The following is a 12,955-nucleotide window of genomic DNA, read 5'->3' as shown; positions in this document are numbered from 1 at the left end:
GAGGAATCTACTGCACGCTGCTCTGCTCCATGTGTTTTTTAGCTTTGAAACCCTGGAAGTCAAGTCTTCCCACTGATGCTGCTGAATTATGAACAGGGATGAGAGTTATAGACTTCAATAATATGTTTAACGGATGAGCAAGAGGCTGCAGACGTTTTAACTGTAGACAGGAAAGACAGAAAACATCAACACAATTTTTTTTTTGGGAGGATGGGATTATGGGTTTGGATGGTACGGTTAAAGCCAGCAAGTAAAAAAAAAAACATTTCTTAAAAGAGATTGGAAAGAATAGACAAGTTGCGACAATCAAGGGTTGTTTTTTTATGAATACACAAAAAGCCGTGACCATCAGGAACTAAAAGCTGATTTGCTTGAAACACAAACAATGGGGTCACTACGGCAAGTGTTGCTGCCAAAAGACATGGAGATAATTAAAGTCGCTTGAGGGCGGAAAAGGTATGTCACTCACTGACCAGTGACTCAGTGTCCAGATGAGTCAGTTATGGGCGGTTAGACATGATTGAAAGAATATGGGGAGAAACCGCTTTCTTATATACGACGAAAAGTATTTACACGCGAGATAAAAATCGTCATTCAACTATTACCACTAAATTCTATTGGTTAAAGGGAAAATAATTTGAAGCTTCAACTCTGACTCACGTGTTTCAAATGTTGAAGTCTTCCTCTCCAAGATGCAGTAAATCCCTCATCATGACCATGTTCCAAGTTATAACTTTATAAAGTTCTCCCCCGTCTGAAATCTCAGCGAACGAGAGGTTACAATAGCGTATTCCATTATGATGTAATAATGGCTTCTCCTCCAGCCAGCTGTAATCACGACCCGCTTTGTTTATGCAACGAGTCCCTTGGAGGTGGAGACTTCCGGAATGAATGACACACGGTGACAAACATTGATGCTTGATCACAGCAGAGTGGGCGGGGTTATGGTAAACAAGATTTAATCTCCAGAAAAACATTTTCTAATGTAAATATTTCAATGAAATGAGAGTACTGTAAAAACAAACACATACTGATGATACAATACAGTCCAATATCTATTTAAGCCACACTTAAATCAACACTGAAGTTGCCCTTTAAACTTTACAGTTGCCACGAGATTCCTCAACAACCCATATTAGGTTCATAGTTGTGTCCCTGAAGGCATCATTGCCCAATTTGTAGTTAAATCCCAGAGCTGGCTGCCAACCATGAGACGACTGTGGTTTCTCTGGCCATTAGAAACCTTGTAATTACACACGTTCATTTCCAAAATCCTCAAGTCAAACATGTATTATTATTTGCTGACACCATTTCTATGGTAAAGCCGCAGGATTCCCGATGCCACGTGGAAAATAACATGAGATCTGCCCTGCAGTCACACTGTGGAAGAATCTCGCCAGTAAATCCGGCGACCACACTCGCAGATTGTTCTTACAATGTTTTGCAGATTGCCGAGTGCTTCCTCTGCTCCTGCCTACGATTGGTCGGTGGGAGGACCGACCGTCAGCAGAGCAGCTACTAGAACTCTTCACACACAACATCCCCTGACTTCACAAACATTGTTGCTCCTTTTTTTTTTTCTCTCCAGGACTCTGAGGAACACGAAGTTCAACTGAATACTTTTCCAGGATGGCGTCTGACCATGTCAGCTCCACAGATTGCTGATGCACTTGTCTTTGTGAAGCCGGTTGCCATGATGACCTCGGAGGATCTGCGGCACCTGAAGGACAACATAAGAGCGGAGAGAAGATCCTTCTATGATGATTTAACTCAAACCAGTTTGGCAGAAGGTCCCAACGCTGACCTGTTGCACTGTCAGGAGACTTCTGACAGCTCCACCTTCAAATGCAGCAGATATGGGTGAGTTAACACGTCTTCTGATGAGTGTCTGGCGAACTTTGACCTCATTATCAGCCATTGTTTGTGTATTTAAATTGTCATTTTAGTTTTTGATGTCACAGAAGAAACTGATTGATTATGCAAGTGTTTCAAAACAAAAACAAAAAGTGTTTCTGTTTTAAAGTAGAGACAAGATTTCTGATTATTTTTTAAATTGAATTTATTTTATTTAAATATAATAAATACTTTACTTTGTTTTTAGGAATGTTGAAATATATATTGTAAATATATCTATCTATATTAACTATATATATATATATATATATAATTTTGAAAGAACTGTTAGTTCTTATGTGAATCTTGATGTGATTCATTTTGATGTGTTTCACATTTGTAGAATAAACCAAAAAAAAGTACAGATAACACAACAGAAAAAAACTTCTTGTCTGCTAAGAAGTACATTGAGACTCTTCTCCAAGTGTCTTTCAGATGGCAAAGCTCCTCCTTGTTCGATGAGTTCAAATGCGTCATCATGTCATTCGTGTTACCGCCTATGAATTTACTCCTATTATGTATCCTGCAAACTTTACAAACCCAAACTAAAAGATACTTGTAGTATTGTATACATTGTCCTTAATAATGACTCGACACAACACAACTTCAAATCAAAAAGGTTTTTGTTCTCATTCAGAAGAAAATAAAGTTTATAGTATCATCTCTGAGTTGTTCAACTTTGTGATGCCTTCATTTGACTTTTGGGATCTTGTTCAAGTTGTGATGTATACAAAAGTCATGTTTTTTGCTTTTAATATTTACCAATTGAAAGAACTAGGAAGCATACAAATAATAATAAAATATTTAAGGGCCATGTGGAAGTTAGAGCCCATGACTGGCTTCTATGGAATAGTGTCATAATTCCCAAATTCTTATAAATGGAAATAATTATTTTTCCACGTTTGTGTCCAAATTATGACACTCCTGATGTTCTATATAATTGTTACTTTATCCGTCTTAACTCAAATGACTGACAGGTTGATCAAGAAGGTCTTTGTGGCTTGGTTGCAGGTGCAATTACGTTATTGGCCAAAACACTAAAATCAAATATCTTGGTTATGTATAATAACCCTCTTCATTCTTTAGAAAGTAAGTCATTGTTATTTGTAAAGCGTCTTTCTAGACCAGGCTCACAAGGCGCTTGAACAATCAAGAGCAATACACAGTTAAAAATACATACAAATTTAAAAACTCTAAAAGGCCAAGACAAGATAGAGACAAACATTGCAGCTAAATGAAAAATTAGGAAAAGTCTGAACAGATAAGAATGTCTTAAGATGTTTCTTGAAGGAGTCAGTAGATCATCAAACACAGAGGGAGGGGAAGAAAGTTTCAAAGCTTAGAAGCAACAGCCTGGAAGGATTTCTCTCCTCTGGTCAGGAAGCGGTTCAGGAACCATCAGTAGATTCTGATCCATAGACCTCAGAGCCCGATCTGGGGTGTAAGGCTGGATCAGATCAGTGATGTAAGGAGGAGTCTGACCATGAATAGTTCTGAAGTAAGAACCAGAATTTTAAAGTTTATCCTGAAAGAAACTGGCAGCCAGTGAAGAGTTTTAAGGATCGGAGAAATGTGAGTTCTTCTACTAGAGCGGGTTAGAATTCTGGCTGCAGAGTTTTGTATTAACTGCAGGCGAGACAGATCCTTCTTGTTAAGACATGAAAACAAACTGTTGCAATAGTCCAGACGAGAAGACACAAACGCATGGATTACAAGGTCTAGATCATGTGTTCGTGTGCTCGTGTTGAACTAGACTGACCTACATCACCCAAGCAGTGATTTAACCCTGGGATCTTATCATCAGGCACAATAACCAGAGTTTCAGTTGTGTCCATATTTAGCTGCAGAGAGTTTTCACTCAATTTATTGCTAGAAATCAAACAATGGCTAAGCTGTTCAGCCTCAGGGGCTCATTTGGATTAACTGATCACCATGACGGTTTGCATTGGAAATTAGATTGTTGCAGAGTGGATGTCAAAAAAAAAACAGATACATAATTAAAACAAGATGTCATATATCAACTTTCGGTCTGTTATAGATAAAGTGTATATCAGTGTTTTATAAGTGCAGGCAAAGCAAGACACTCCATCTTTGTTCAATTTCATATGGTTAGGTGAAATAATCAAATGTTTTAATGTACATAGCTTTGAAATATAACATAAAATTAGACAAAAATGGCAAAGATTCACAGTGACAACATAAAATCCACATGGGATTGACTGGAGTTATTTGTAATTATTTTTGATAAAAATCTTGAATAATTTATTGTTAAAATGTAGCATACAGAGAAACAAAATAAAGATAGGGCATTCATGTGAATCCATATTCACCGCACCACAGAATGGCTGCCTCTGTGCTTGGTTCTGTTTTTCTATTGCTCATTTTGTGTGTTTTCTTATTTCATTCTTTTTATTCTTTTATTACAAAATAAATCCTATGCTACGTTTACAACACTGGCAGCAAAGGTTTCTAATTATAATTCTAAGTTCCTTCACTGAGTCTACATGAAGTATGATGATCGTTTTCAATATTAAAGGTTGATACTTCGACAGGTCACGCTTGGGAGGGGTCAAAGTTCGCCACAAGAGGCAGGTGCTGCAGGACATGGCCCGTCCGCTGAAACACTGGCTCTACAAACACCGAGACAACCCTTATCCCACCAAGACCGAGAAGGTCCTCCTGGCCCTGGGGTCCCACATGACCTTGGTGCAGGTGAGGAGAATAAAGACTGAGTCGAGTTATCGCTCAGAGTCAATTCATCGTCTTCTGCGCAGGTTTCTAATTGGTTCGCCAACGCCAGGCGGAGGCTGAAGAACACGGTGAGACAACCGGACCTGAGTTGGGCCCTCAGGATCAAGCTGTACAACAAGTACATCCAGGGCAACGCCGAGAGGCTGAGTGTGTGCAGTGACGCCGCAGAGTCGGACGGTACGTTTCTTTTGTAAATTCATTTACCCTTAAAAAGTTCCTCATTCTAAAGCGTTTTTTCGCAGACGAAGAGTGTGCCTTACACACCCCTCTGTGCCAAACCGACTTCAGCAGATCTTCTCCCCACAAGCTGGACAGTCAGCGCGCCGTCCTCACCGTGGCTGGCTCGGCCAACAGCGACGACAGCTCGGCGCCGCCGTCCAAGTACAAGAGCGGCCTGCTCAACCGCTATCTGAACGACACCCTCCGGCACATGATGAAGACGGACCCGTCGGCCCGGTCCAGGAGCCACTCCGAGTCCTTCAGTTCTAACGAGTGCGAGAGAGACGCGACCTCGCCGGCGTCGTCCTACGAGGCCAACTTCGTCTACCAGATGGGTAAGAGATGAGAAACACCTCCATGAAGGAGATAAAGAACGCTTTCTCCTCAGATATCGCTTTACACGTTTGAGGGTGACGACGCGTCTTGGCCACCCGACTTGACTTCGATACAAAGTGGTCGAGATATAATCAGAAATCTTAACGTGTGATGTCATGAGTAAGAACTTTCCCACCAAATAAAACTCAGTTTCCTTGAGGGGAAATTAGCTTTTATTCAAATTTCTATCCGATCATCTATGAGGTCATTTTTTTACCTGACTTTTGGGAGATGTACTCGGTTTCTTTAAACAAATGGCTTAAAGTATTGCAAGCCTTTTTTTGGAACATGTGATCAAATTTATCAAAATAATTCAAGCCACTTAAAACACACTGGATTATGGTTAAGTCTAATTATTTAATATACTTCTTTTACCACCTGTTTTTGGACTTGTCGTGCTAGCTTCAAGTTTCAATACTAGTTTCAAATTAGTTTCTGCACTCCAAAGACATTTTTACTTCATTTTACATGTCATTTTTTCCCCCGTGGACTGGTTGAATGTTGCCATTATTGTCACAGACTGACTTAAGTATAAAAAAAGGGAAATATGAAATGACACGAGATGCAAAAAACAAACATTTAAGGGCAACTAATGTGTGATCTTGGATCTCTATAGTACTCATCAGTATGTGTCTGTTTGTACAAACTCTCTTTTGCCAATTCTCTCATCAATATTTACATCAGAAAATGTTTTTAAGCTCCGCCCACTGAAAACCCTATTTTTCTAGAGATTAAATCTTGTTTACATCGTGAGTACAGCTGGCAGGAGGAGGAGTTAAGTCATTATTACGTTCGCCGAGGTTTCAGATGTGTGGAGAACTTTATAAAGTAATAACTTGGTCATGATGAGGTTTAAACATGCAAGTCAGGAAAGTTGGAGTTTCACATTAGTTGACCATAAACAATAATATCTCACTATTAGCGCTGAAATTGGCCTGAACTACGTTTCTCTGCAACAAGATGGTCCCATATAGAAAGGGTCACCAAAACCTGGCGAGAGATTTGTTACCAAGCCGCGCAGAATGGAAAAACAATTCATACCATTCTGTTATGTTTAATATTACTCATCTAAAAGTTGTTTCGTTTGGAAAAAGGTTGTATTCCCTCTTAGTAAGTAACATTATACTTTGACTTCAAAAATAAATAAACCTGAAAACTTGTAAAAACGAGTAAAACACTGTTTTACTGTTTTTATCTGATGGTCTGTTCGTAAATATGATTCAGACATTAAACCAGTACACAAAAATAAAAAAAATTGCGTATTACTAAGAGTTACATGCTTAAGTTACTTTGGAGGAAAATCCTGTCTTTGGTTTCAAAATAAAACACCTTTCAGAGGGTCCTGGGTTTCTGTCACACATGTATTAAACCCAAAACCTAGGGGCCAAATATGGCACATCAATTACATAGACAGAGTGAAAACTGTAAATGAACAAAGTTTGAAAAATCAATAACTTAACACTAGAACATATGTAAATAAACTTTTTTCCATACAGTATCAAATGTATTTTCACACAAATAACTACTTTAAACATTAACTTATTCATCAAACAATGAAATAATGCACTCATGACTTCCTCTCTGTGGTGTTCACACGTTGACTAAGAAAAAAAAAAAATCAAGATACACCTGCGTGCACTCTAAGTCAAAACGATAAAACCGGAAGTACATTTTAGCGCAACAAACCAAGATAGTCCGTCTCAAAATAAAATACTTTTCAAAATAAAAGCATAACGAAAACGCGTGTCAGAAAGACAACACAACAATTATATAAGAGCAAAACTGATTTTGAAAATAAAAAGGAATTCAAACGGAGTATATGATGAAGGAGAACAAAAAAGGAGATGATTAAGATAAACCGATGGCCTCCAGGAAAAAACAAAACAGTAACACAATCATACTTCCTCTTGGATAATTTATATAATTTATAGGCATATATATGTCTCGTTTGGCCCCAGCCTCGACTGTTAAAAGATTTTGGCCCCTTGTGTGAGTGAGTTGGGAACGCCCGCTCTATCAGATGTACTGCTTTGGGTGTGATATTTTGCCAAAGGTAACTCCCCTCATCATCACGGAAAAATAAGTATGGGTCAGAAACAATCCAGTAATTGAGTCGTCTTAACGGTATTTAGAAGAAAAGAAACGCAGCCCATTCCACTTCTGCCTCCACTTTATAGATTATGTTGCCACGAAAGAAAAGTCTTGAGCATAACCTCCCTAGCTAAGATTGAACTGGAAAATAGGATCCTTTAAACTTGTGTGAAAACCCATTTTTACTCCATTTTATTGGATGAAATTTGGATTAATTTGACAAAAAGCAGATCAATGAAGAAGAAGAAGCCTCTGTTACGATGCGTGCCTTACATTCCACAGAAATCACTCCTTTCTAAATGTGTATCTTCAATAAATGTTAAACACTTGTATACAATGGTAAAATTAATAATTAATAATTGATAATAACATTAAAATATACTTTTTAAACATTAAGTCCTCTACCCGTCTAATTTAAATATACTAAAGTCAGGTAGCAAAACATATTTTGTGGATCGTTGATGATGTAGTTGAGCTAAGTTTGTAAGAAAGAAAATTAACGGAAACAAAAAAGGCAAGGACGTTTTAGAGTTCATGCCTTAAGATATGGGGTCCCCCAATCTTTTTTGTACAAAATATCAGGATTACAATCATGGGCCTATGTTCAGATAGAAAAAAGCAAAAAAAACAAAAACAAAAGCATGACCTGCAAAAATAACTACAATTAAGTCAATGAAAAAACATCACATCAAGATGTTTGTGTATTTGCATCTATGTGTGTTTGATTGTATGCTGACGATGGTGTTATGTATCTGTGTCTCTTAGCTTTTAGAGACTTTGTGCCAATGTGTAGGTTTTAGCATTATTTATATGGAATTAGGAAGTTTTGTATCTAGAGCTTTTGTTTAACTTGTCAAGAGTCACACGCTTATGTTATTTCAGATAAATATTGGTTTATTTTCCTTCAGGTAGTAATGATAAATATATATATATAAATAGTTTTATTTCTTTTTGTGAAGCCCAGTAACAAATGTCTCACGGACCAGTACCAGGGTTTGAAAAAAAGAGACGCGACACTAAGTTTTAACTTCAAGATTCAATGAAAAGGTTTGAGCTGTAAGAGATGTTGACACCTGGGCGCCCCTTATCCCTCAATAATGAGAACACTGACAAGCCTTTAATCCGCTAAGAAACAGGAGCCAAATCCCTCGCAAACATCACTAATAAAAGAGTGGTCCAGAAGTTCAATCCTTCATTTAAAAGTTGGCCGAACAGGCAAATGTCATTTCCACACACACACACACACACATACACACATGAGTGTGTGCCATTTGTTCCGCTTCAGCTTCTGGCCACGCTGGAAATCTCTCGTCCAGTCTCAAGGACAATTACCGAACGTCTAAGATTTTATTCTTCCCAGGGTGAGAAGACGGACACTCTGGCCAAAAAGCTGGAAATGAAGACAGCTCTAAGAGTGAGTGTCGGAGCTGCCACTCAGCTGTGAAACAGCACACAGAGCAACCACTAAAATCCATTTGGCCCGACCCGTCCACATCCAGGCGAGCGGATCTTGTTTGCGTTGGCCGTCGAGCTGCTCCTCGAGTGTAACTTTCCTGCTCACAATCAATATAAATTTACATCCACGCCGACTCCTCTAACTGTTGTTGCTCCTTAAAGTGTTTGGGTTTGAAGTAAATCATGTCGTGCAACAAGTTTTTTGAGGACCGGCTTCTTGGAAGCTGTAAAAGCTGCCGAATCTATGGAGAGTGATTTATATTTATGGTTATAGGCTGTGACAGGGTTTGATCCTCGGGAAGGGAAAAGCGAAAATGTATATTTCATAACCTAACAGTATGTCATCGAGGACGCACGTGGTCGACCAACAGAAGCACAGCTATAGAAAAAGATGGTTAAGTAATAAGATGATTATTACAAATTAGTTTTGTTTGACTTTTTGTCTGTCAATCCAATAGACCGAAGAGAAAATTAATCTTAACATGATGAGGTTTAAAAATAACTAGTAACAAGAATTTAAAAAAAAGTTTTTAAATTATATTTATATGAGGCTAAATGAGTTGTTTAATTGTACTTTATTAACTTTCATCAACTTGTATTTAACTATATTAATATTTAAGATAATAAATATTGTTTAATTAAATGTATTTATTTTTTTAATTAATTATTCATCATTTATTTATATCCTATTCCATTGTTATGTCTCTTATTTTAATTTAACTAATTGTATTTTATTTCATGGATCTATATTTATTACATTATTATTATTTTAGTTTAGTGTTTACATGTATTGCCACCACAAAAAATCCCTGTGTTGTTTTGACAACGCTGACAATAAACTTTTTTTTTGATTCTGATGATATAAAATTACTTAAACGATTTTTAAATGTCATATTTCGCACTGAATTACTGATGAATACTGAACATAAAAACAAAATGGCGGTTCTAGAAACAGAGCAGCGGCCCAGGGAAGCTTTTTTTTGGGGGGGAGACATGATCCACGTGTGAATTTGTTTTCTTAATCTTGCTGTCTTTCATTTTTCCCGATCTGCTGTTGGAAATGGATAATTCCCATTTATGTAAAGTGCATTAAGAAGGAGATTAAAATCAAGTCAATGTTGTGATACACAACGACAAAGACCTAAGTATGTATTGTATGAAGCAGAGATTATACAGTAAATGTAAAAAAAAAACTCTCCAAAAATAGGAAAAAATGGCTGCAAATGGAAGGTATAAAATAAGAATCTTCTGTATTCTCTTTAAATATTTCCTTAAGTTAAGATAAGAATTGTTAACTGTGACTAATGACTATCTGTAGAAATACTTGCAGACATTTTAATGCGTCCCTGCTGCTCATATTAAAGGTGTTTTCGAGCGGCGCGGAAGAGGAAAAAGTGGAAATGGAAGTTGCCAAACTCATGACAGACATGAACACCATTAACACGTGTAAACTCTGCCCGGGAGACGCCACGAAAACCAGGAGTGAAGGACTTCACTTCAGGACGCTTCAGTTGGCCTTAAGTCGAAGCATGTGGCTGAGATTGAGATAAACCACCAAGGACAAACTCACTGGATCCACTGCCGGTCCACAGATCCAGAAATATAATGGAGCTCAAGTCGTATACGTTTTTCCTCGCCGATGAAAAAAACAAGCAGTTACAGAAATGAAGTGCTACATTCTTGTGTTGAAACTGGTTTTATTTTCCTGGTTGGGAACACGATCAGCACACCTGTGTGACAAATCCTAGCATGAGAGGGAATAAAATCTTGAATTATGACCGTGTACAAATCATCATGTGAAGGCTAGGAGGTCAAAAGCTATTTGTGCTAGCATGCTAGCTCTTTTTTTGTGCTCGTGAATTTATAAAAAATATATATAAACTGTTTAATATGTAGTGTTTTTCCTCCTTCTTATTAGATGATTGTATTTATGCTATTTAAATTGAACAATCTTTTTTTTATATATATACTTTCAGAAATAAAATGAAAAGTGAAAAGCTATATATAGTAGCTTCCTAGGTTAGCTAGCTTGTACTTAGGAGTGTTTTTTTAAGTTGATAACTTTTCTAGGGTAAAATATATACTAGTAAATTAAAAGTGGTTTGAAAACTATTGCATTGAAAATTGTAATGCCTATTAAAATGTGTAACTGTTGCACAGTACTTTTGAGATATACTGAAAAGAAAATTATTATTTTTTGCACAGGGGATCTGTGAATGTATATTTTTAGGGTTTAAGGTTTATTGCTTACAGATACAATTGAAAATATATATTTTTTTTAAATAAGGGTGAAATACAATCATATAAACAAATAGGGGACACAATCAGTCTTTGTTAAAATCAAACAAAAAAAACATCTTAAGAAAGTTGCACCTAGAACACATTTCAATAATAAAGCCTAGTACAGTAAATATCCTAGTATGCTTGAATGCAGTACATAACTTGAATATACCTCTTTCTTTTTTTCTGTAGCTTATTCCTTTTTTCTGACAGTATATACAAAAAATATAAATGTTGATAACTGCCAACAAGTCAAGAAATTATCTTATAATCAAAACAAACAAAAAAACATACCAATAAATAAATTGCTTCTGGAACAAATGTCACTTTTCTCTTAACCATGACGAGATTTATTTTGCATGTTTGTTTCTGTTGTTTTTATGATGGAATCTTCCATTTGCTTGCATCAATGTTTTCTGTAAACTCTCAGCAGAGACAATGTGATAAGCTACAGAAAAACGAATGAAATAGCCATGTGATCTAAAATACTATGTTAGGTAGAATTTAATAATGTTTTTTTAATTTATTTTTTATATCACAATCTCAATATCTCAATGTTAGGTTTTTTTTATTAACACAGACCTATTTTTTTTTTTTTTACTTTTGTCTTTTTAATGGTATTTTACGATTTTTTAAGACACTTTTTTATTTCTTCTTTTAGCATTAAACATTAAAATATATAAATGTTTATACTGTTTTAAAAAAAGAACATAACAAAAGTGTGCAACAATGACACATTTTTGACAAATTTAAATGTCCAATACATTTTTAAAGTTCAATTTAAACCACTTTCAGTTTACTAGCGTGTATTCTGCCTTAAAACTGATTTATTCAAATATATCAGTAGATTTACAACGTGTATTTTATTTGGCTATTATTGATGTTTATATTTAATGTTTTATCTTCTTTTTGTAGACACGGTGGGGAAAACCAGCAAATGTAGCAGGTAGTTACACTTGTACCAATTTGAAATACTTTCTTAAAAATATTCCCTGCATGTAACTGGCTCTACAATCCCCCAGTGTCCAGCAGCAGAGGCGAGACCCCCAGGGCTGGAGGGAGATCAACGCTGCCGTGGCTCTGACCGACTTGGCTCAGGGCAAAAGTGGCGTCACGTCCGGCAGTCGACACCCGGTGGCCCTCAAAGGGACCGGCGTCACCGGCGAGAGGACGCTCACGGGCCGACACGTCACCAGCCGCATCATCCAGAAGTCCTCGCACATCTCCGAGGTCCAGACGGTGTGCAGTCGACCGTCATCGTTCTAGCCACGACCAAAGTATTTTATATTTGTTTTAGTAACTCCCGAGACTGGATTATCATCCTATGTTTGAATCCGACAGCAGCTTTTTCAATAAAAAATTTAAAAACACAAAAAAGTGCTGAGCTCTTGTTCGTTTTTCTGTCTCCGCTTGCGCTTCTGTAACCTCACAGTTATGTTGAGGAACATTATATTCGCTCAAGTTTCCAAGCAGAGCATCAAATATTTTAACTCATTTTGGCAAATTTTCGGCGCAAAAGGAACGATGGATACTGGGGTTGTGACATCTGCAGTTCGGGTTATAGAGAAAAGCCTCCACAATTACTATCATTACACAGCGATCCCTGACCTAATCATGTTATTAGCGAGAGGCGTTGACTAGTCGCCATCCATGCGGTTTCTTCGATGAGTTTCTTTTTTCGATCTTGAGAAGGAGAAGAACATGACGAGAAGAGAAGCGTCGTGATACCGAACATAAGCTGGTAATGACACGCTGTCCTTAGCGACGACTTCAATTTTTCCACTTGTTTTTTTTTTTTTTTTTTGTTCGAGTTGCAGAGCGAAAAATATGTTTTTCAAGTTCATTCCCCTAAGAGGGCCCGTCGTCCAGTCATTAGCGACATCAATGGAAA

At 37.2% G+C, this 12,955-nt stretch overlaps 1 protein-coding gene across 1 annotated transcript; it reads left to right on the top strand.

The window, feature by feature from the left end:
- The first annotated feature begins 1,678 nt into the window (after positions 1 to 1,678).
- Positions 1,679 to 12,938, top strand: LOC148063382 (homeobox protein Mohawk-like). The gene is made up of 6 exons (XM_087811274.1): positions 1,679 to 1,860; positions 4,446 to 4,605; positions 4,668 to 4,821; positions 4,887 to 5,198; positions 11,980 to 12,010; positions 12,087 to 12,938. The coding sequence occupies exons 1-6, from the start codon at positions 1,694 to 1,696 to the stop codon at positions 12,328 to 12,330; spliced, it is 1,068 nt and encodes a 355-aa protein (XP_087667400.1). The 5' UTR covers positions 1,679 to 1,693; the 3' UTR covers positions 12,331 to 12,938.
- The last annotated feature ends 17 nt before the right edge of the window (positions 12,939 to 12,955 follow it).

This window comes from Callionymus lyra, chromosome 16 (assembly GCF_982586985.1).
Source record: "Callionymus lyra chromosome 16, fCalLyr1.hap1.1, whole genome shotgun sequence".
NCBI lineage: Eukaryota > Metazoa > Chordata > Actinopteri > Syngnathiformes > Callionymidae > Callionymus > Callionymus lyra.
Note: the sequence above shows the minus strand (reverse complement) of the source record. Positions and strands in the feature narration are given on the sequence as shown.